Genomic DNA, 25,328 nt, shown 5'->3' on the forward strand with positions numbered 1-25,328 from the left:
CAGCAATGAAGACCCAACGCAGCCAAAAATAATAAATAAATAAATAAATTTATTTATTTTACAAAAGCCTGGGTGATCCAACATTTGTATTCAAACCATTATCTCTGGGATTTTCTTCCAAGCCTGCTGCTAACTACTCTGCAAGTTCTGTGCACGAAGAGACAAGGACAAACACATCACAACCAAAAGCAACTGTAAGATGTAACCGGATTTCAGAAATATAAGAATGTAAAAAAAAATGTGCTTCTTAGAATTAATAAAACACAATAACTTATTTTGTTACCTTGTATAAGACAACATCCTATAGCTACCAATGGTGAATATCTACCATGCTTGGCATTTCACCTATCTCATTTAACTTTTACAGAAAAGCAAAAAGGTAAGCATTAACCTTGTTTTACATACATGAAATATGAGGCTCAGAGAACCTTAGTAACTTGTCCTAGATTATCCAGCATTAGTGACAGAGCTGAGTTTCAATCTCTGGTCTATCTTCAAAGTCCTTATTCTTTTCACCACTTCATTGGTTCTCAAAATTTAGGGCACATAAGAATTACCTCAGGTGATTCTTCCACAGAGTGGGAAAAATATTGCAAATACTGCATATATTTGCAAATCATATAGCTGATAAGATAAATATTTAAAGAACTTTTACAACTCAATAAGAAAAAGACAAATAACCCAATTAAAAAATGGGCAAAGGATTTGAATAGACATTTCTCCAAAGAAGATATGCAAATAGCCATTAAGCACACAAAAAAATGCTCAACTTCATAAGCTATTAGGGAAATGCAAATCAAAGCCACAATATGATACCACTTCACACCTACTAGAATGGCTATAATCAAAAGACGGACAATAACAAACACTGGTAAAAATGTTTAGAAACTGGAACCTTCATACATTATAGCTAGCGGGAATATAAAATGGTACAGCCACTTTGGAAAACAGTTTGAAAAGTTCCTCAGAAAGTCAAACATACCGTTACCATATGACCCAACAATTCCACTACTAGGTATATACCTAAGATAAATGAAAACATAAGTCCACAGAAAAATTTGCTCAAAGGAACATTATTCATAATAGCAAAAAAGTCCATCAACTGAGGAACAGATTAATAAAATGTGGTATATCCATACAGTGGAATATTATTCTGCAATAAAAAAGGAATGAAGTATTGATGCTATAACATGGATGAAAGTTGAAAACATTATGCTAAGTAAAAGCCAGTCACCAAAGACTGGCTTTGTATTCCATAAATGGAATTGTATGATTCCATTTATATAGATTCTGCTTCTACAGAGAGCGAAAGTAATAATTGCTTAAGGCTGGATAAGGTGATGGGAAGTGACTGTTAATAGGTAGTTTCCTGTAGGAGGGACAAAAATGTTCTAAAGTTAAAGTATCGTGATGGTTGTAAAACCCTATGAATATACAAAAAAACTTTAAATGGGTTAATTGGATGGCAAGTGAATTAGATCTCAATAAACCTGTTTTTAAAAAAACCCTCTAGACCAGATTACCTCTAAGTTTCCCTTTTAGACATAAAGGTCTCTGAGACAATGAAAAAAAGTCTCAGAGCTTCCATCAACAGACTTCAGAATCCAATCCCCAGTGACTCCCATGAACCTACAGTTTAGAGAAGGCAACATATAGTATAGCAATTCCTCACTTGAGGTCACTAGACCTCCAGATGTCTGCAAAGAAAGGACAAATGCTTCTTGAGCCAGGTTAAATTTTTCAGAACAACTGTGAGAAACCACACATACCCTCAACCTGCTCTGAGGTAAAGTTTAAGTATCTTTGCTTTTGGCTGGACTCATGTTACTAGTTTTAAAATACTGACTCAAAGCTGACTGACAGCTCAGTATATGAAAAGTGAAAAATAAAACAAAAATGTACTTTTTGATATGCAAAATGTTTCCAAAAATGGGAGCCATGATGAGTTCCTTGGTTAGAAGCTTGGGAAATACAGATACAGGGGAAAGTACACTAGCCTAGAAATTAGGAGAAATAACTGAAGAGTCCACCTCAATATGATTCACTTCCTATCAACTGTCTCGGTTTCCATTTTCATCTATAAAATCAGCAAACATCACAGTATCCACCTGACTCTAAAATTCTATGACTTTTCAATATTATATAATGACCTAAAAATGTCTGCTAAGAAGGTAATTCTTTATATTCTGCATCCCTGCAAAGAACTTTCTTTACTGACTCGAGTTAGCACATCATAAGAATAAACAAGAAATACATTATATTAATACACAACACATAGGCTCTAGTATTTAGAAACTTATTTATAAGTGGCCCTAGAAAGCAAAGAGAGAATAAAAAATAATAAACGAAAAAGAAAGTAAAGTATGCTAGTCTACTGCTGATAGCAAAAGTCAACAGGAAACACTTCAGTATAAAAATCTCCCCAAAGCATGGAATGTCCCTGATTAACAACAAATAAGTTATCTTTCCTTCTCATACTTTACTCCAACACACCAGCTTCTACATGCACCCCTGGAACTCAAATGAACTGAAGAAAGGGAAGAGAGCAAAGGAAAAAAACTATATCATAATTGATCTCCTTTCAAAATTCCAGAAGATGAGAAGGGGGGAGGGGAGTGGGAACTAGCCATAACCCAGAATAAAATTTTCCTATTTACAGCTTAATGTGTTGTGGTCTTTTTTTTTTTTTTAACTTTTTTTAAAGTCAAAAAATTTCTCTCTGCTTACTTACTTCTTTATGTCAAGAATTAAAGGTATTTGCACTTTGAGGGGTGAATTCATACTAATTGAAATTGAGCATAACACTGGTGGGGGGTGCATCAGTGAGAAGGAGAGCTATTTGTGGGATTTTGGGAAGGAAGGTGGTGAGAGCCTCAAAAAAGGAAAAGCAGGCAAGATGCTTTACAACATAATACATATAAAAATCCAAGTTCAGAGATTTCTAATGAATTTTTTTATAAGGTCATTCCACTTGCTAAGACAAATCAACAAAGCCAGACCACTTCCTCCTCAAGGAATTAAAGTTATGAATATTGAGAGTAAAAATTTTCAATTTCCAATTCAGTATTACCATTGGGGGGGAGCAAATCAGAAACCTAAACTCATGTTTTAGGAGGTAATACAGTATTCTGCTCACAACTATATAGGAATAAAGGGATTCATCCCATTTATTTAATACAAAGAAAAACACACTGACTCCTTTAAAATAATAAAGAATCCATGAATCCTTGGAGCACCAACAGTCTCTGTATTTACATATTATATATAAATACAGATATACTCTACATCAAATAGCCACAGTACATTTTAAAGTGCCTACATGAATCAAATTAAAACACAAGCTCAACAGACACCACTACAGCCACCTACAAACAGAGCTTATAAAATATCTCACTTAAACACAAATAAGCTGCATGTAAATATAACCAGTTACATTCATTTAACAATTCTGCCAGCTGTTTACAAAGGGTACAAATATACAAAAATGAATAAGACTTAGCCTCTGACTTCAAGGAATTCACATGAGGGGGGAAGCCAGAAGCATGCACAAAATCAAAATTCTTTGAGATCACAGAGAAGATCAAACTTGCAAACTTAGTGGTAACCAGAATTTGTCAGATGAAAATTAGGAGGGCACAAAAGCATGAATGTCGAGAATACAATTAGATAACCAGAAGTCCTAAGTGGCCAGGGCAGGGGGAATAAGGAGAAAGGATATGCATGGGCATGAAATGGTAATAACTAAGCCAGGAAATGAAGCTTGTAGCTTGTACCTAGGTTGCAAAGGGCCACATGTGCTATGACAAAGTGTTTGGTCTTTATCCTGAAGATCACAGAGAACCTGATACGTAATAAACGGTTATTAGAGGGACTTCCCTGGTGGTGCAGTGGTTAAGAATCTGCCTGCCGGGTGGGAGGGAGAGAGATGCAAGAGGGAAGCGATATGGGGACATATGTACATGTACAACTGATTCACTTTGTTATAAAGCAGAAACTGGCACACCATTGTAAAGCAATTATACTCTAATAAAGATGTTAAAAAAAAAAAAAGAATCTGCCTGCCAGTGCAGGGGACACGTTTAAGCTCTGGTCCAGGAAGATCCCACATGCCACAGAGCAACTAAGCCCGTGCACCACAACTACTGAGCCTGCGCTCTAAAGCCCGTGAGCCACAACTACGGAGCCCACATGCCACAACTACTGAAGCCCACGAGCCTAGAGCCCATGCTCCGCAACAAGAGAAGCCACCACAATGAGAAGCCCGGGCACTGCAAAGAGTAGCCCCTGCTCACCACAACTAAAGAAAGCCCATGCACAGCAACGAAGACTCAACGCAGCCAAAAATAATAATAATTAATTAATTAATTTTTTAAAAAAATAAAATAAATAAATAAACAATTATTAGAAAGTTAACTGGTAACAACGTGGAAAACAGATTTAAAAGGAGAGATTGGGAGGTGGAAGATATGAGAACACTACAGTAATAATTAGGATATTACCGCAACAACGCTAGTGAAATGTGATGAAGTCAGAAATAATACAAACAACTAAACAGTAGCAACAGGAGCAGCAATCTACATCAACTTAGCAGTGACGTGTCCATGTGGCTGACCGTAAGTCAAGGTACAAGCAACAGGGGAAATAGAGAATATGCAAACAAGAGGTCTTTTGAACATAATCAAAAGGACTTAATGACTACTGACTATCCATACCCCACAGAGGATCTTTACTTACAAACGAATTTTGCCTTCCTAAACTGCTAAAATATAAAATACCTTCATTCACTTAATAAATATTAAAAGCTTAATTTGTAACCATATGAAAAGTTTCAGGTGTCTTGCACAGGAATTATTTAAGTCTAAAAATTTCCCTGTGTCCACAAGAAAAACAAAGAAACAAATGCAGAATTAAAATAGAGTAGTTTTCACCTGAAACTAACACAACATTGTTAATCACCTATACGCCAATATAAAATTAAAAGTTAAAAAAAAAATAGAGTAGTTTTCAGTCAGAAAACAATGATCTTGGTATATCCAAGTTTGGATGAGTCTAAATTAATATGCCTTAGAAACCCTGAAAAGATATGTAAATAGTAGAAATATTAATTTAGTATCTAAATTAAATATGGGGGGGAAAAAGGAACTCTAAGTAAAAATCTTTGGGCTACGAACAATTCAGCTATCCAAACACATATAGTTTTATTATAATAACATATAGTTAATATTTTTCATGAAACCAACATGAGGTTGTGCACCACAGGAAAAAATAAGTAACTGATGAGGCTTACAGACCCAATTCCAATTTAATAAATGTATTAATAAAGGGAAATAATTGCAGCGACTCTGTTTCAACATGCAAATCATTTTCCTTTACAAAAGTGTTTGTTAAACTGTCAGTTTGTACTATAGGATTGTTAAAACAGTGGTGTTTCTTTCAATAAAATGAGTCATGATTACTTCTATAAAGAAAGACATTGACTTTCACAAGGCTGGCAAGATGTCTTATCTTTTTAATTAGAAGTTATCTTGAATAGGGATACAAGTCACTTTAATGATAAAATATGATAAACACATTTCCCACTAAATTTAATGTTCAAAGACAAAGTTATATTTATCATGTTCTAATAATCATCTGAGATTGACTGGCTCACCCCCAGATATTAACCATTAACCATGTGTCAGTTTAAAATTCCACGTGAAATCGTTAAGGTCAATAAATGTAGAAAGAAATTTAGCAGAAAAATTATTTAAATAAGAATTTCTATTTCAGTGATTATAATCTGACTGATAAATTTGTAAGAACCTTGTTTTTTCATAATAGTATGTGTAGGTTATAGGTTTCTCCACTAAAGGAAAAAAGTTTGTATTGTGTTAATTCCAGTTATAATTTCTAGCTGAGTCAAAGCTCTAACAGCCTTAAAGCAGGAAATCCAAAAGGAAATTCCATCATCAGTTCCTGGGGCTTGGTAATGCAAAGGTTGTTTGAAATAGAGATACAGAAATTCTCGAACTATTTACTATAACCTTACCTCATATCTTCAAGCAAATCACATTCTGCTTGATGTTTGGCTTGAAGTTTTGTCATCTGCTCAACTTGAATGTTTTTCAGTTCTTGTGTAACTTTCACCTAAAATATACCATATATTTATGAGGCCTTATTACAACTTCAACAATAAAAAAAATTACTTGAAAATACGAAATACTTGTCAGAATATATAACTCTTACTTGCCTTTCCCCTGAGGACCATAAACCCATTATTAGCCACATAATTTTGTTTACTGCAGATAATTAATGAAAAAACTAGCTAAAACAACCTGAAGCAGAGGCTAAATGAAAGTACACGAGTATAAAAATTACAGATTAAAGAGGTGCAAAATAAACTGCCAGTCATTTCATTTCATGTACAAGCTCAATACATATCCAGGTCTTTAAAAGAGTCTGTCTTCTATTTCTTCCAAAAAGGATACAAAGACATTAAAACATCAGGAGAGGTGAGCAGAGTGTAGATGGGAGAAGTGGGCATAAGAATGCCTAGATATCTCATGACCGAAACTTACACAATCATGAAATTATATGCATGAATCAACTACTTAAATTATTCCATAATGGCTACGAGAAGCACACTCTCAGGATGATGCCCTCGACTTGCTGGACAGCACATCAAATCACAATCTCTTTCTCACAAAGGAGAAAGCAAAAGTGACCTTCCAGCATATGCAGTGCTTTTAAGCCACCACAGCAAGGCGGTCCCCGTGGCGTTTCCACTTCAAACAGCTAGAACAGTATATGCAAACCGGCCAGTGCCTCGCCCGCCAGGCCGGGATCCAGGTTACAGTGGGCCTGGAACCCCCATGGCCGAAGCAGGGCCACTGGAGGGGTAAGGGTACGTGTGTGAAAGAAAAAGACTCACTTAACCGGAGAACCCGGGTTAAGAAAGAGAAAAAAGAGGGAGCAGACACGAATGAGTTAGGCATTCAGCAAATGTTTGCCCACAAGGGGAGGATAGAACAGCCTCCTCCACCCAGAGGAGACACTCAGTAACCATCTGCAGGATTGAAAAGACAAGGACACAGCCTCAGTCCCTGGGAAAACTGGGAGGGGGACATTGAAACAGTTCTGGAAAGGCGAAGCGGGGAAGCTGCTGACAAGCCCGGAGCACCCGTCACTCCGTCACTCCCACCCGAAGCCTAGATCACGGCTCACACGCCAAGCACGGCCCGGTTCTCTCTCTCCTGGGGACAGAACCACCACCTTCCTCGCCCCCTAGTCGGAGGGGCGGGGCAGGAATGGGGAAGAGAAAGACAGAACCGCTCAATGCTTAATTTCTTGTTTTCCCTTGGGGTGGGGGTGACTATTGCGACTTCTCTTCGGTTGCCCCGTGGGAAAAGCGAGCCAAACATTAAGGCTAGGCTGGAAACAAATTCCCTGTAAATTTGCCAATGGGGGAGGGTGGCGACAAGCGGGCGGAGGGCTCAAACCTGGTGCAGACTAAACAATCACACAAGCAAAAGGCTCTGCAAGCTGCAGGGGCTCCCCCGCCTCCCCTCGGTGCAGCCCCGAGAAAGCACTTTGCAGAGAGCAGCACTGCCATGCGCGCTCGCTCTCTCTCTCACACACACATAACACATACACACACGCACACCCGAAACTCTTGTGAAATGTCTGGGGATCAGGGGGTCTACCGAGCGGTGGAGGGGACGAGCCCTGGCCGCCCCTCCGACGCGAAGGCACCAAACGCGCGCCCCCCGCCAGGAGCCGGCGGCAACTCAGTGACAAGCCCGAGACGACGGCGGTCACGGCCCCTTGCGCAAAGGGGGAGGGGACGCAGTGGTCGCCCCAGCCGCGTTCCTTGTACGCATCCCCCCCAAAACCTCAAAGACCCCCAGCTGCATTCTCACCTTCCTCGGCGGCGGCTGCATGATGCTGAAGGGACATCAATCTTCCTCCGACGGCGGCGTAAGTGAGGAGGGGAGGAGGAGAGCCAAGAGGAGAAGGCCGCCCAGCGAGCGGGGTGTGCTTGTGTGTTTAAGGAGAGCCTGAGAACGAGGACTCGCCCCGGAGGGAGCAAGGCCGGCGGATAGCAGGACAACCGGGTCCGAGGGTGAGTGTGAAGAGAAGGAGGAGAAGCGCCGAGAAGGCCTGGGCTCCGGCGGCCCTGGGGGTGTGTGAGGCAAGGAGGCGGAGACCGCGAGGGGGCGGGGGCCCGGGTGCGGGGGCGCAGGCTCTCCCAGCTCGCCGAGCGGCTCTTGAGGAGCACCCCAGTCGTCCGGTTCCCTGCTCGCCGCGGCTATCCACCCGCCGCTGATTCCGCGGCTCCTCAGACGCGGCCCCCCCCCCCCGCCCCCACTCAGGCAGCCTGGCCCTCGCTGGGCCCAACACCCCCGCCCGGCCGGGGGAGGTGGAAGGCGGCGCCGCACTCTCCGCTTGGGTTCCTCCACTCAGGCCGCGGGAATTTCCGGCCCCAGCGCGTGGCGCAGCGCCCCGCTCCGGCGGCGGAGGGAATAGCTTAGGCCAGAGCTGGGTTCGAGGGGCCGGGCCTGGCTGCAGGGAGGGAGCGTGGCCGCGGCGCGGAGCTCCGTATCGCGGCGGGGGACGGGGGGAGCTAACGGATCGGTCGGCGAATGAAAGGGGTAAAAATGCTACCGCAGCACGAAAATCCCCCCGTTCTCTCCGAGAATGGCACGTTCCAAACGCCTCCTGTTGTCCCTCCCCCACAGCGGGAGCCAGCTGGGGGCTTCCCGCGCGCTTTCCCGCCAGCCGCGGCGCGCGCCCCCGGTTGGGGGCGCGCACGTGGGCGGGAGAGGGCTTTGCCCCGACGCACGCGCATAAGGCGCTCCTGCGGGGTGTGTGTGTGTGTGTGTGTGTGTGTGTGTGTGTGTGTGTGTGTGTGTGTGTGTGTGTGTGTGTGTGTGTGTGTGTGTGTGTGTGTGTGTGTGTGTGTGTGTGTGTGTGTGTGTGTGTGTGTGATAATGGGGGGACAGTAGGAGAGTCCCGTTTTTTGCTTCTCTGTCCTCCAACACCCCTCTCCCTTCGGGCGGATGAGCCTGGCCGATCTAGGCACCAAGGAGCGAGCGTGGACTAGTCCTTTCGCGGCGGCCGAGGGTGCCTGGCTTGAGGGAGGGCGTCTAGTTGCCCTGCAAAGAAAAAATCGGTTCCCTGCTACAGGGCGTCCAAGTCAAAGAGTGTGGACTGCGTGCTACAGGACCATGAGGTTGTTAAGGCCAGGATCCCCATTTCACAAATGGGAGGCAGAGGAGTGGAGACCTTATGAAGGTTACACAGCAGGACTAGAATCTCTGGGTAACCAAGTGTTCTCTGGGTTATAGAGAAACAGGTGCCGATGACAATCATGAGGAAAAATAAAGGAGGCAGCAGGGGCAATAGAGGAAAGCTCTTGAATGGGAGTCAGGACCTCTTGGTGCCAGTTCACTCTGCCTGCCCTTGGCTGGCTGGGTGAGCTCAGGCTTCCTCATCTCCCTGTGAGGATGTTCTGGGCGGCTCTCCCCACCCCCACTTCCTCCTCTATCCAGACCATCTTGGGGTAGGGATATCAGCCTCGCTTGAGGTCCTTAGAATGAAAATACCTCTTCCAGAGCCATAGGGCTGTGTGAGCTGTGTGAAGGGTGAATTAGATCAACCAAGTTTTATCAGAAGTTGGGGTCTCAAACACCTATTCTCAGAAGTATGGTCAGGCAAAAGAGGAAGGTGAGTGAAGCTTGGAGAGACCCAAATAAGTTGTCCAATGCCACTTGGCCAGAAACTGGGAAGATGGAACAACCTAGGTTGTTTACATTGTTAGCCTAGATTCTTGTATAGGAAGGCGGTAGAATCAGAGCTATGCTTGAGTCAGATTAATCTGTATAGGAATTAGGAGACCAGGCTTGCTATTCCTGGTTTCCTTGAAGCCATTCAAAAGTGCACCCTTTATCAGAGTCCTCAATTACTATCAGGGAAGGCCTGAGGCAAGGGAGCAGGTGGCTGGAGGCCCAGCTCCCTGATAGATGTGGGACTGCCAGCTGGAGGTAGCCAGGCTGGGCTCCAGTCTCAGTTCCACCACCAATTCACTGTGAAGTGTTGACCTAGTCAGTTCACCTCTTTCAACCTTTATTACCTCACTTGTAAAAATGGAATCTAATACCAGCCTCACAGTCTTGTATTAAATAGAATTTCTCCTACCATGTGGCCTGGCACATAGTGCTCAATAAATGCTTTCTGATTCATCCTTTATTCAAAAAATATTTGCTAAGGTCCTGCTTTGTGCCAAGACTTGGGCCAGACACTGGGGACACAAGGATGAGCAAGAAAGAATCAGCCTGGGCCTTCACCATAGCTGAGTTCCAGACTAACCATTCCATGAATGACACCGGGCTAGTGGCAGGAAGGGGTAACAGTGCTTGCCCAGATGTGTCCTGCACACAAAAGGTGCTTAACAAAGATTTGCTGAATCCTAGTCCTGGGTGCAGCTAGTCTGGCCCAGAAATTATCCTCCCTTCAGCTCCCTTTACTGGAAGTGAGCACTGGGGGTATAAAGGTGCTGGTTGTTGGGAGACTTGGGATCCAGCCTCTATCACTGGTCTGCTGGGCCTTCTCTGGGCCTTGGTCCCCAATTGCAGGGTAAGGTAAGTGAATGAGCCTGGAACTTAGTAGGCTCTTCACAGCTAAAGTCAAACCCTGGGGCTTTATTTTATGGATTTAGGAGGGTACCCTCCACCTGATTTGCCATTATTCTGAAACCAGGAATGGCATTGACTTTCTGGAATGATTTCTGGAATGATTATGCAGGTGTTATAAAAAGCTAATGGGCGGGACTTCCCTGGTGGCGCAGTGGTTAAGAATCCGCCTGCCAATGCAGGGGACATGGGTTCGATCACTGGTCCAGGAAGATCCCACATGCTGCAGAGCACCTAAGCCCATGCGCCACAACTACTGAGCCTGCGCTCTAGAGCCTGCGAGCCACAACTACTGAAGCCCACATGCCTAGAGCCTGTGCTCCACAACAAGATAAGCCACCACAATGAGAAGCCCACACACCACAACGAAGAGTAGCCCCCGCTCACCGCAACTAGAGAAAGCCCATGCGCAGCAACGAAGACCCAATGCAGCCAAAAATAATAAATTAAATAAAATTTATTTAAAAAAGAAAGCTAATGGGCAACACCAAATGGGCTTACCTGTTAACTGCTTTCTCAAAAAATGTGGTTTCTGGGACTTCCCTGGCAGTGGATAAGACTCCATACTCCCAATTCAAGAGGCCTCGGTTCGATCCCTGGTAGGGAACTAAATCCCACATGCATGCCACAACTAAGAGTTTGCATGCCATAACTGAGAAGCCCACGTGCCGCAAGTAAGGAGCCCTGGAGCTGCAACTAAGACGCAGTGCCGGGACTTACCTGGTGGTCCAGTGGTAAAGAATCCACCATCCAATGCAGGGGACATGGGTTCGATCCCTGGTCAGGGAACTGAGATCCCACATTGCCACAGGGCAACAAAGCCCGTGCGCCACAACTACTGAGCTCGAGTGCCTCAACGAGAGCCCGCATGCCGCCAATGACAGAGCCCATGCGCCACAACTAGAGAAAGAAAACCCGCACGCTGCAGCTAGAGAGAAGCCCGCATGCCACAACGAAGAGCCCACACTCCAAGGACAGATCTCGCATGCCTCAACAAAGATCCTGCGCGCCACAGCTGAGACCCCATGCAGACAAAAAAAAAAAAAAAAAAAAAAAGGAAGGTGACCCAGTGCAACCAAATAAATAAATAAATTTGTTTTAAATGTGGTTTCTTTTAAAATGTGTCTAATATTTACCAAGTGCCTTTTCCAAACCCCAAACTTTTATATTACTTTTCCAAGCTAATCTTCACTGTAATCCTATGAGAGAGTATTGTTTTCTTCATTTTACAAATGAGGAACCAGAGGCTCAGTGAAAATAAGTGACTTGCCCCGAAGTGATGGATTTGGGACGAGAACCTAGTTCTCCTGTTCGCCTCTATGAGGAATGTTCAAAGGAATTGGGAGAGTTCACCCAGGAAAAAAGGAGACTCAGGAGGAGACAATCTGTATGTTCCAAACTCCACAGGGATGGGGAAGGAGATTTCTGTGACATGTAAGCCTGATGAAAGTGTACCCTTTGAACCAGGCTGGGGACTTCCAGAGTCTTGCTCCTTCAATGCAGGCAAGCACTGTGTTACCAGTAAGATCTCTTCAGATTCTTTGGAGGAAATGCCACAAAGCTTTCCTGTGACCACAGAGCAGCATGCACTGTGGCCCCAGAGACCAAACTGAAACAGGTCTCAGCTGCATCTAAGGAAGGAGGTTTTCCAGGCAGAGCTGCCCCTGGAGGGGGTGAGCTCCCCCATCCCTGGGTCTGTGCAGGCAGGTGCTGGCTCCCTTCCATCAAGGAGGCCACAGATGGGATTCTCACCCTGGGAAGGAATTGATAACAGCTACCATTTATTTCGCCTCTTCCACGTTTCAAGCGTTGAACTAGACGTGTTATTTACACTGTTTCTACACCCTCACAACAACCCCTAATGATACATATGACCCATTTCACAGATTTCACAAACTGAGGCCCAGAAGTGAAATGACCTACCCAAGGTCACACAGCTGGGCCAGGAGAGCCAGGCCTGGCCCCTGGCTACCTCTGGCTCTGAAGCTATGCTCTCCCTCCAGCATGCATGCTGCTATGAAGTCTCCTGGAAGTAATGTGATTCTAAGTTTAAGTCAGAGCCAGGACTGAAAGTTGGCCTGGAGCAGATACAAGAGTGGGCACTGGAAGACGAGCTATTCCAAAATTCCACAGGGCTCCTGGGAGAAACCTCAGGGAGGCAAAATATGCAGCAGCACTTGAGCGTGGCTAGAATGTGAACAGCACCCCACCCTACCCTGGTCCAGAATGGACACCCGCAACAGGTTGGCACTCCATCCAAGGCTTTCTCCAGAGAAGATGGCCACCATCCCATCTGCCCATTCTGCACCAAGGCACCCCTTACCCTTCCTGCAGCTGGGATTCAAAGCCCCCTCTACTCCCTTTCGTGCTCTGTCATTATCCCCCACTCACATTGTCATGGGCTGCTCGGGAATACCTGTCAGCCCATCCAGATGCCAGCTGTCCCCTGCCTGAGCCCCACCACCCCGACCTGGGGATGATGCTGCAGACCATGCAGCCTGTGAACCCCACCCCCATTCACTTCCTTTCTACCCTAGTCATCTTTCACCCTCCACCTCCGTCCCCCACACACATACTGGCCTTTGCTTCTGCCTGAGGTGATCTCTCAACACAGGCCTCTGGTCAGCCTGTTGTAGGAATGTGCCTGTCTCCTCCACTGGTCAGCTCTGCAGACAGAGAATCACAGCCCACTGGAGTGAGGCTTCAAGATCTGTGGCCACAAGAAGAGGGCAGAGGCTCTCCCTATGCCACAAAGTCACTTTGTGGCAGAACTAGACCTTGGATTCCATCCAGCGTCAACAAGCCCCTCATTCTGGGCTCAGTTGTAAGCAGGTCTTTAGGGTGAGACCCAGGCCCTGTACTCCAGCAACTCCCAATCTCAACACATGGACCAAAGGTATAACAGTGAGTCCAGGTCATGCAAGGCGGCCCAGGAGAGCCGGGTAGCAGGGATCTAAGGCCAGAGGTGAGTTCCCGAGAGGCAGGCACTGGGGCAGGGAATTACGTGGTCAGCTGGTGCCCCTGTCAGGGAGTGTTACAGCTTGGATGGGGGGTCAGGGGACAGTTCCAGGGCTACAGTAGGAGCTAAGAGTCACATGATTTTGACATCAGGGGGCAGGAAACCACGGGTCTAGTGCTATCTTTGCCAGGCACTTGCCGAGTGTGACCTTTGGCACATTGCAAATTCTGGCCTGTGTTCCTCCTAGGGGGGTGGGTGCAGTTTAAATGAAATAACGGGTACATGATCTGCAAAAGGCTGGGGAGCTATGTAAGCAAGTGACTACTCATCCTGGGATACATTAAGGAAGGCTGAATGACTGCCACGTGGGATGCTGACCGAGGCTTCCCACCGGGAGCTGCACTGCGATTACAGTTCTGTGAAGCTAGGACCAATGGGTAAAACAGTCAGGTTTGGGTGCAGGGGTAACATCACAGGGATTTGGGGTCAGGCACACCTGGGTTAGATGTCCACCTCCTCCCCTGCCAAGCTTTGGGTTCTTGACCAAGTCCTGAAACCTCTTTTAAACCAAGTTTCCTTGTCCATAAAAGGGGAATAATGATTCTTTGCAGGGCTGTGATGGGAATTAAATGGGAATGTTTATATAAAATGCCTGCAATCATACTGCCTACAAATGTGAGTTTCCTCTGTGCGTACACGTGTTTTCCTTCAGCTTCCCTTCATTTTGTTCTGGTTTTGTTTGCAAATTAAAAAAATAATAATAAAACACAAAAAGAGGAATTCCCATGGGAGGAGGTTAAGCTCAGCTACAGTCCTGGTTTTATCCTGACTCACCGTGAGGACCCGGGAAGTCCCTGCCCTCCCTCAGCCTTCATTTCCTCGTCTGTAGCACTGGGGCTTCCCAGCCTGGAAGGCATGGGACGCTACCCATCTGTGAGCCTCTTCCATGGAGAAGACCCTCCAGGCTAAGCTGGGGGATGGGGGTCAGGCAGAGACCAGGGGAGGGAGTTGGAGTTGTCGGGGAGGGCCAGCAGGATGGGAAGGTGGCAGCTCTGTAACCACTGTGCGCTGACCTGTGGAGGGAGCAGGCCCTGCTCAGCTTAGAAAGCCTGTTGCTTATTTTCCCACAGCCTGCCCAGTTAATGCCAAAACAAAACATGCTTGCCTGCTCCCTGCTGGAGGGCAGTAGGCCAAAATGAGTGTCCTGGAGGGCTGGCAGATGCCCTGGCATTCTGCCTCCTCCCTGGGCACCCACCCTTCCGCTGTCTGCAACACATCCATCCACATACCACATCCTGTGGCCTGGGCGAGCTCAGCACCACTCTCAACAGAAGTTGACCCAGTGTAAGGAGGGAAGCTTCCCCAGGACCTGTACTCCCCCCTCTGGTTTTCAGCCCTCCTAAATGGACACATCCAACCCCTAAACCCACCTGTCTTCACAGTAGCCTTGGCCCCAACATGGGATCTAATTCTTGCCATGCTGCTGCAGGCAGAGCGTGTGGCATCAGAACGCTGGGAGCTGCTATCAGCTGCTATGGGAGGAAATTCCCTGGCTCAGGAAAGCTCTTCCAGCGGAAGGGAGCAGGTGGTGAGTCTCCTTGAAGAGACAGACACTGCCAACACTGTAGGCAGAGCCAATCCTGGGGTGAGAAGCATTAAATCCACCACCCCCGCCTTCTCTCTGATGCTTGTCTACACTGGGTACAGTAATAATAATAGCTTGTACTTTATAATAGCTACTATGTGTCAACGCTTCACATAAATAATTAATTTAATTCTCACAACAACTTCGGAGTAGGTAATATTATTAGCCCCATTTTACCCTACGCTTGCTAAGGGTAAAGCAAACTAAGATTTGTACCCAATTAATCAGGCTCCAGGGTCTGTGCTGTTATCTGATATGCAAATATGCCACCAGAAAATGTTATTTCCTATAAAACTCAGTTCCAAATTTGGAATGTGGCAAGATGCTTGTCCTAGTATCCTAGAATCCAAGCATTTTCCGAGACTTGCCTGAGCTGAGAATCACCTAGGGGTACCTGTTTAAAACACAGTACCTTCATCCCCTCCTCTGAGGATTCAGTAATCTTCATGTGGGAAGAGAGGCAGTGCCTGACATGTGGAAATTTCCCATAAATATTTGTCAAATGAATGAATGCCCCTACCTTCTCTGAGCCTCTGCTCATCTCTAAAATGGGGTCACAGTTACCCACTCAGTCTGATCTCCAAATGTGGCTGTGTGCTGAGTCACTGTGTGTATCTGCACAAGCTTTGCTTAGGTGTGAGGAGTTATTTACAAGCTCACACCCCTGGCTCCTGATGACAGCTGTAATAATAATAGCTAACATTTCTTACATGCTTATGGAGTACCAGGCACAGCTCTGAGGGCTTTGACTATGTTAACGCATTGATTCTCACAACACCAATTATCCTGACTTTCAGGATGGGGAAACTGAGGCTTAGAGAGGTTAAGTAACTTCCCCATGATCACACAATTAGAAACAGGATTGGAACTCCAGTGTCCAGATGGTTAACCACTCTGCCATAGTTTCTGGACTCACCCAGCCCCTCCTCTTGAGAACTGGGCTGCCAAACTTTCATTGAGCAAATGGTTGCTGCACCTGTAGTATTCAAGGAGGGGAGAATGAAAAATTGAATAGGAGCTATAGGAGTTCCCTAGTGGTGCAGCGGTTAAGAATCCACCTGCCAATGCAGGGGACATGGGTTCAAGCCCTGGTCCGGGAAGATCCCACGTGCCGCAGAGCAACTAAGCCCATGCACCACAACTACTGAGCCTGCGCTCTGGAGCTGGTGAGCCACACCTACTGAGCCCACGTGCCACAACTACTGAAGCCCGTGAGCCTAGAGCCCATTCTCTGCCACAAAGAGAAGCCACCGCAATGAGAAGCCCGTGCACTGCAATGAAGAGTAGCCTCCGCTCACTGCAACTAGAGAAAGCCTGTGCAGCCAAAAAATAAAAAAATAATTTTTTTAAAAAAACAGGAGCTATATTGTGACCACCTAGAGGGGTGGGATAGGGAGGGTGGGAGGGAGGGAGACGCAAGGGGGAAGAGATATGGGAACATATGTATAACTGATTCACTTTGTTATAAAGCAGAAACTAACACACCATTATAAAGCAATTATACTCCAATAAAGATGCTAAAAAAAAAACAACCCAAAAAAACCAGGAGCTATAGATGGAGAAAAAAGATCTAGAATTGCTTCACTATTGTTTGAGCCTGAGTAAGAAATTCCAAAGCACAGAATCAAAGTGCTATGGTAGTTCCAGGTGCAGAAGCTGCCTCTGTCTAAAAGAGGGGAACTGGAAGGCTGCACCGGAAGTGGGCCTTGAAGCATGGGAGGTGGACACTCCCAGGAAAGGAACAGTGAGAGAGAGCAAAAACTGCAGGCTGGATGGGCCTGAGCCATGTTTAGGAAGAGCTTGAATAGTGAATTCTGGGAAATGAGCCTGCGAAGGTGAACTGTGGCCTTTCGTGGGCGTCCCACTTTGATGTTTGCTTCAAATTTTGAAAACTGATACCCCTTTATGGTGCTTGACACACTCTATAATAGGCATGTGTATTGCCTGTCTCACCCTTCCTATCAGTGCTCCCCATTCCCATAGATCTCTGGGAGAAGATCTTATTTGTCACTGTATCCCCAGCACCTAGGACAAGGCATCCTAGATGGATGGATTTGAAGGCCTGAAGACCGCGAGGTTTACCAGAAGTGAAACATTAAGTATGGGCAGCCAGGTAACAGAAGAGAAGGCCCAGTACAGCACCCTAAGGGAGGGTGTGTCTGAGGGCCTACTCAGGCCTATCGTCTGTTTATGTTGAGCCCTCTGTTCTCATACGTTGCACTGGGCTAGTGACTTCACTGCTGTTCCTCCCAGGAGGAGGCTTATGAGTGCATGGACCACAAAGAGAGGCTGGGTGGGTCTGAAGGACAAGGCACCTTGGGCTGGGTCACATTAACTCCAGTGCCTTTCCTCCCTGTATATTGGGCACTCAGCTTGGGGTCTCTGTTAAGAGCCTGGGTCAAGCTCTAAGTCAGACTAACCAGTTTGAATTTTGGCTCTGCTGCTTTCTAGCTATGTGGTCTTAACTACATAATCTGGATACTGCTTTTCTCATATTGGCCCTGTGACCCCAGGTGCAGCTCTCACTTTCTCTGAGTCTCAGGCACTGTGTAGGCTGGGATGGTTACCCTTGAGACCCCTGTGGCTCTGTCATTCTCTAGGTCACCAGACAGTGCTTTCTAGATGGTGGCAATATGAATGTAAAGGTGAAGTTTGGTCTTTTCTCTCTGGGGCAGTAAGAAAAACCTCCAACCCAGCACTGATCACAGAGAAATGACTGGGTCAAGGCCAATGAATATCTCTCTTCCAGATATTCTATCTGGGTGACAATTTTTCAGGCATATCTGGGGATTGATATTCTCTATTTGCACCTCAACCCAGACCCTCAGCCCTGCAGGAGGTTGATCCCTGTGGGCTGCATCACAAGACCCCCTTGCCAACTGGCTTCCACTTGGGTTTGGACAATGAGAAATGACAGGAGACTGGAGGATGACAGGAGAAAGTGGTTGGGCTATTTCTCCCTCTGCTCCTTCCCCACTCCCTCCTTGATCCCATTTCTGCCAGGCAGCCCTACCTCTCATCGGGCTCTGGTGATGTGATTCCTGCCCCTCCTTTCAGCCCTAGTCTCTGGGTGGGTGCCTCACCATCTTTTATTTGTTCCCTTAACCTGCCCACACCTCAGTACAGCAGTCCCTCCATTAAGTCTCTTCGTTTGAACCGTTACAGGTGAATTGCTTCCTGCTGGCCTCCTGACTAATACAGGACCCTCCAGTATTATGCTAAGTGAAATAAGTCGTACAGAGAAAGACAAATACTGTATGATATCACTTATACGTGGAATCTAAAAAGTATAACAAACTGGTAAAAATAACAAAAAAGGAACGCACTCACATACGTAGAGAACAAACTAGTGGTTACCAGTGGGGAGAGGGCATGGGGAGGAGCTATATAGGGATAAGGAGTAAGAGATACAAACTGTTATGTATAAAATAAGCTACAAGGGTGGAATATAGCCAATATTTTATAATAACTATAAATGGATTATAACCTTTAAAAATTGGGAATCACTATATTGTATACCTGTAACATATAATATTGTACATCAGCTATACTTCAGTTTAAAAAAAATGAAATAGACTACCAAAAAAAAATACAGGACCCTCCACCTAGATCTGCCTACTTGGCTCAGTCATGCCAAGACTTTCCCCAGAACAAAGACCCAACCAGCCTGACCCAGGAACAGCCCTCCCATTCACCTGCTCTAGGGCAGACATGTGCAATGTGGCTTCTTTGAGGGCCCCAGGGTCTGATTCTGACCATCAGTCCTAAATGTACTCTTGTGGGAAGGGTCAGATGGGACAGGGGCACCTGCAGCAAGGCAACAGTGACTAGAACGGTGGACCAAGACCACAGAACAAGACATGCCTCAAGGCAGGGCATGGCCATGCCACCACTCAGGCAGGGTGGGAAGTCAGGAACCTGCTCTGCTCAGAGGAGGCTCCCTGGAGGGCTGGGCAGGGCCTCATCCGGAATCACAGGGTGCTGGAAAGGCAGGGAGGAGAGGGAGGAAAAGCTTATCTCAAGAGAGATTTGAGCAAAGGCTTGGCAGAAGGAAGTGAGATCCCTGAGGGGCAGGGACTTGGTGGGCCACACAGTGGTCAGTGGCAGGTGCCCCTCGGCCTCCCTGGACATGGTGCCTGACGCTGCCCTAGCCTGGAACAGGGTTCGCACCTGAGGACAGGCCTCCTACATTCCCTCCCAAGCTCTCTCACCTCCCTCAGGATTGGATGGCCAGTCACCCCAACTCTTTCACTTCCCTTGCTAACTGCACCTGCCCAGACCGCAGCCATAGCAGGGCCCAGGTTTCAATTCTCATTTCCTCCACACCTCTATAGGCTCCTAAAAAGTTTCAATTCCTCACCAGGGGTTGGGCCTGACACTGATCTAGTTACCCTCAATCCTCTGTCGCTGCCTCCCTGCCAACATTCCTGCCTCTCCCCCAACCCAGCTCTCTCCTACCCTCTGCCCTCCTAAGCAGCTAGAGCGAGCCTTCTAATATGCTACTTTGACCATGCACTCCTCTGCTCAAGACGCTTCTATGGCTCCCCCTGCCCTCCAAATGAAGCCCAGCCTTCTTAACATGACCTTCTAGGCCCTTCACCACATGACTCCTGCTGGACCACTTGACCTCATCTCTCAACCTCACCATTTTAGGTGTCTTTGTTCCAAACACAACTTCCCTTTGCCTTCAGCCTTTCCTCCTCTTCTCTGCCTGACAAGCTCATATTCATCCTTCAAACCCCAGCTCAAAACCCCTGCTTCTAGAAAACCTTCCTTCTTCCCCCAGGTCAGAATTAGTCCTTATGCCTCTGGTCTCCATAGCCTTGTTCAGTTCTTGATGACAGCACTAAGCACAAGCTGACTAGACTACTATTTAGTTATGCCTTTTTCTGAACTCCCCTTCCTTTCAAGTCTCTGGCCCAGCTGGACAGCTTTTTAGCTATATGACCTTGGGCAGGTTATTTAACCTGCTCTGGAGCTCTCCCTGAGCCCCAGGCTGGATTAGGTCTGTTGACAGTTTTTCAGCACCCATATGTACATTGATAATCACGATTAACCCATGATTTTGTAACTATCTCCCACTAGGCTGTGAATATCTCTCTGTTCTCCAGGGACCTCCCCCTCCCACCTCCCCCGCTAGCCGGCGTGGGCCAGGGCTCTGGACCAGAGAACACGCCTACACCAGGCCTCACCTGTTGCTGTCCCATGGGCTTTCAGGATGGAAGCTGCCAGATGCCCGGACAGTTTTACTTCCCTCCTGGCTGCAGAATGCTGAGAGCAACTGTCAGACCTTAGGCACTTCCGTTTCACTCAGAGCCAGGCTTCCTTTTCACCCCTTCCGTAGGCAGCAAGCTGACGATGGGGCACAGGCTCTGTGCCAGTACCTGGGGAGTGTCATTTCTTCTTGGGAGTTCAGCCCAGACAGCTTTGGTGGTGGACTCCCCCTAAGGACAGTCTCCACCCTTGGAGATTTGTGGCAGGAAAACCTGATTACCCAAAACCCCTGGAGACTGGAGTCTTGACCTCATTTGACCTGTATAGTTGTGAAGTGAAAGGCTTCACATGAGGGAACTCCTGCAGGATCATAAACACACAGAGCCCTTCATGAAACCTGTTCATTTTACAGGTGGGGGAGACTGAGGTCCAAAAAGGGATTTTCCCAGAACAGAAGCAGTGATGTACCAAGGGGCATTTATTTTAGGGAGGCCTGACCTTAACTAAATGGTCCCAACCTGTGTTGCTCTTAAGTGCTTTTGCCTGTGTAATATTGTTTTGTTTTTCTATCTCCCTGCCGCTTCTCTCTGCTGCCTTGGTGAGTGCCAGCCTGCCTGACACCTGCCTGTAACAGCAACCTCACCCCACCATAGCTGCCAATTAACCTTTAAACTGTTGACAACCAGATCGCCAAGGGTGTAAAATTAATGTGTAAAATACGAGCAAATAGACTCAGATCAAGGGCTTGAGAAACATCTTTGGGATATCCAGGGGCCTTTTATGTCTAGAGTCTGGTTTCTGCAGCCTTCCCTTAGCAGAGGAAAGTCACAGCTCTTTATCAATCTTCACCAGCTTACACTTAACCCACATGTGACTCCAGAAGGAAGACAACAGCTTGGTAACTTAACCTCCTCCCCAAGGCTGGGAGGGGCATTAAAGATGAGGCAATTCAACCCCATGTCACATTCAGAAATCATTGTCTTCATCTACATTTTTTCTCTCCACAGCCCTTTTTGGACTCACACCGGATACAGTGCTTGGTATATGAGATCCAACAGAATCTTGTCTTCAAGGAACTCACCACATCGTGAGGGGAGAGACAGACCTGTAAAGAATCCTGCAGTGGAGTGAATCATGTGCCCAGGTGAACAGCTTTCTCAGGGAAGAAGATGCTTCTCAGGGATCGTCACAGATGAATTCACCAATCAGAGATATGAGGGAAGGGCTCCAAGCAGCTTTCTGTATTCATACCACTAGTGCCCACTCTCAAGCAGACCCCTCCTAAGTCAGACTCCCAGACTTCTACACAACACTTTGTGTTTCCCCCAGGCTTTATTCACTCACTTTGTTGGCCAAAAAACTTCCCATGGCCTTCATCTGTGAAGACTCTGTATTGGGCCCTGGGGACTTATGGCCTTGAGGAGCCACCAGCCTGGTGGGGGATGGATGCATGGAGAGCCACACAGCATGGACGTAGCGTGAGAGAGGGAAGGCAGAACTGGAGAGCCAGCAAAGGCACCTGAGCCATTCTGGGAGGTCAGGGAAGACATTCTGCAGGAGATGTATGCCCTCAAATCTGAGATGTGGAATCTCCTTTGACTCTCCTAACACTCCTCTAAGGTGGGTCTTCTTATCCCTATTGTACAAGTGATAAAACTCAGGCCCAGAAAAGGTCAATGCCTTACCTAAGATCACACGGTTAGTAAGTGAGGGGTGGGGCGGGTGTGTTCACTCCTGGGCCCCCAGTTGCAGAGTCAGAGGGTGGCACCACTGGAAGAGCTCGGTCTGCAGGGGTTGGACCAGAGGCGGGACGTTCAGAGGTACACAGGGGGGAGTAGGAGCTGAGAGCCTGGAGCTGGGTGGAACCAGCCGGATATGCCGTCTCCCCATACACAGTGGAGCAAAGGGGAGGACAGGAATACCCAACAGGTCATCAGTTCATGGCTTTGGGACAGCAGAGCTGGCTTAGTCCTTGGACACTATCTCATCCAGACTCCGTTCATCTGAGGCTCATCCAGAGCAATTAATGAGGACATATGGTATCACAGAGGCTGACCCTGGATTAGAACCCAGAGGCCCTAGTCCCTGGCCCAGGGCTCTGTGCACAGCCCTGGCTGCCACTACATTGTTTAATCCAATCTACATTTACTGACATGCACTGCAGATTGGACACTCTTCCGGGCACCATGGGCATCACAGGGATCTTCCCCATCACTGCTGTCAGGAGTTTACAGCTGGAGTGGGGAAGTCAGATCCAGCTTACAGACCTGGACTCCAGGCAGCATGTGGGAAGTGGGGCAGCAGCAGGCATGAACAGAGTGCTGGGGAGTGGGTTGGGGAGGACCTTAATGTCCCAAGAGCCCTGGGCAAGTCCTTGGACCTCAGTTCTCTGGTCTGTTACCAGAAGGCACTGGAGTCAACAATCTCTGAGGTCTCTCAGTCAGGCCTCTACCCCTCCTTGCCTTTCAAGGGTTGGGAAGTGGGGCTGGGCCAAGCTTCCGGTAGGCTGTGTGGTGGGAGGCAGAGGAAGTGGCTTGAGCCAGACTGGTTGCTCATGTCAGGGCTGACCCATTACCAGCAGGGAAATCACAGAGTCAGTGCTCAGACATCTGGGAGGCACTGGGCAGCCGGGATATTTTTAGAAGGCTACAGGCAGACATGCCCGGAATCCTGGGCGTTCCTGAGCCGAAGAAGCTGGGAGGCCAGCAGAGGGTGAACCAAAAGATGTGGCCCCAGTCCTGGCTCTTACGTCACCAAGGTCAGCTGGCCATCCGTTTTCCCAGAGGCGCGGGCTCAGGCCTATTGTGCTCAAGCTCTGGGTCCCCTGACTTGTCACTGATCTGCCTCCTTCTGGATAGCCAGGTACAGAGCTGTTGCAGGTCCTTAGGGGGAGAATGTATGTGGAACACTTACTTGGTCTCAATTGATTCCTTCAGCTATCTCTTTTGGTGCTTTCTCTGGTCCAGGTGAGCTGCTGGGCCCTAGGGATATAGAATAGAAAGGAGGCAACTCTGGAGCGGCTCAGCTCCATTGGGGTGGAGCGGGAGGCTGGAGGTGATGGGAACACAGACAGCAATAACACACTGAGATCACTTTGGGGGAGCTCGGGGAGGGGTGGGGGCGGTCTGCTGGTTTCCCAGGGCTGCCACAGGACCAAATGATTATCTGTGGACAAAAATGTAAGCTGCCAGCCAAGGAACAAACTCCGGATTATAACTAAAGGGCGATTATCAGTCCTTTCTAGAGCCATGCCTTTTCCTCTTGCATTATTTCTGAAAGATGATGTCTCAGCATTGGAGTAAAGGGTAAGATGATCTTTTTAGCTTCCCACCTATCTCAACTACCAGAAAAACTGCCCAGTTTGTAGTGGCAGCTCTAACAAACAGATGCTCCTGCCCCCTTCCCCCTACCCTATCCCCACCAATCTCTCCACTTCATTGTATTTCAGATGAAGACCAAAGCCCAGAAAAGGGTATGTCCAGTCCAGGATCCCTCATCAAGGCCTCATCAAGGAAGGACTTTGACTTCTGTCTGGAACCTGAAGATTCCCCATGTGATCAAAACCATGGGAAGGACGCTCCCAGGCCTGCCTGTCACAGTGAGAGGGCTGGGGGGCTGGGGCATGGGGTGGGCAGGGGGCAGGAGTCCAGCCCCTCCCTGTGCCCCATCATAATGGGGCATGTCCAGTCCAGGATCCCTCATCAAGGCCTCATCAAGGAAGGACTTTGACTTCTGTCTGGAACCTGAAGATTCCCATGTGATCAAAACCATGGGAAGGACGCTCCCAGGCCTGCCTGTCACAGTGAGAGGGCTGGGGGGCTGGGGCATGGGGTGGGCAGGGGGCAGGAGTCCAGCCCCTCCCTGTGCCCCATCATAATGGGGCATGTCCAGTCCAGGATCCCTCATCAAGGCCTCATCAAGGAAGGACTTTGACTTCTGTCTGGAACCTGAAGATTCCCATGTGATCAAAACCATGGGAAGGACGCTCCCAGGCCTGCCTGTCACAGTGAGAGGGCTGGGGGGCTGGGGCATGGGGTGGGCAGGGGGCAGGAGTCCAGCCCCTCCCTGTGCCCCATCATAATGGACTCTGCAGTGTAGTCCTGTCTGCTCACCTCCCCAGGATTGTCTGTCCTTCCAGCCCATTTCTCAGACCAGGTTTCTAGCCTTAGTCATAAGAGTCTGCAAAATCTCTACCTGAATTTCAAAATGTTGTACCTTCACTTTAATAATAATCTAAACAAATTGACAGGAGAATATTCTGGCTTGGCTGGAATGCAGAACATCTTATAAAACAGGTGTCGGTGCCCATGTCTGGGTTTATCAGCAAACTGATTCCAAAGAACCCCTATATTGAACTTCAGTGCAGTGTCTCAAGCTGACATAAATTTGAGACCCACTGCTCTAGCTAAAATGCTTATTTCCTTCCTGCAGGATTCTGGGCAGAGCAAGAAGGCCCTCAGTTGGGATCAGAAGACCTGGGTTCTAATTTTATCTCTGTTCCTAGCTCACTGAATAGCCTTGGACAACTCCCTACCCAAGTCTGGGTCTGGGTCTAGGTTTCTTCGTTTGTAAAATAGTTTGGGTTAGACAATCCCCATGGTCCCTTCTGGCTCACATGACGGGATTCCAAATTATGATGAACTACACTCTCATCCCCACCCATCCCCAACCCCCCACCCCCCACACACCATTCCAACCCCATCTCTGAGGTCAGTGCTGCACCAGGCTGGTAGGTGGAAACCACGGCAGAGAAGCAGAGGTGGCGTGTCCTGTAGAGATAAAGGAGACATCCTGAGGGGGTTTGGAGGTTATCAGGAAGAAAGCCACCAGGCCAAAGAGA

The 25,328-nt window shown here is 47.5% G+C and overlaps 1 protein-coding gene and 1 long non-coding RNA gene across 5 annotated transcripts in view; one reads left to right on the forward strand and one right to left on the reverse strand.

Annotated features, from left to right (window-relative positions):
- FCHSD2 (FCH and double SH3 domains 2) overlaps window positions 1-8,035 on the reverse strand; it is a 292,291-nt gene extending 284,256 nt beyond the window's left edge. For all 4 annotated transcript variants that reach the window (XM_067750247.1, XM_067750245.1, XM_067750246.1 and 1 more), the window contains exons 1-2: window positions 7,899-8,035; window positions 6,029-6,126 (exon numbers count right to left, since the gene is read on the reverse strand). In XM_067750247.1, coding sequence (XP_067606348.1) covers window positions 6,029-6,126; window positions 7,899-7,919 — 119 coding nt within the window. In that variant the 5' untranslated portion in view covers window positions 7,920-8,035. The remainder of the gene's footprint in view (window positions 1-6,028; window positions 6,127-7,898) is intronic.
- LOC137230584 (uncharacterized) lies at window positions 7,962-25,124 on the forward strand. Its single transcript, XR_010946175.1, has 3 exons — window positions 7,962-8,101; window positions 21,496-21,632; window positions 23,937-25,124. It is a non-coding gene; the product is annotated as an uncharacterized lncRNA (long non-coding RNA).
- The last annotated feature ends 204 nt before the right edge of the window (window positions 25,125-25,328 follow it).

This window comes from Pseudorca crassidens, chromosome 9 (assembly GCF_039906515.1).
Source record: "Pseudorca crassidens isolate mPseCra1 chromosome 9, mPseCra1.hap1, whole genome shotgun sequence".
Lineage (NCBI taxonomy): Eukaryota > Metazoa > Chordata > Mammalia > Artiodactyla > Delphinidae > Pseudorca > Pseudorca crassidens.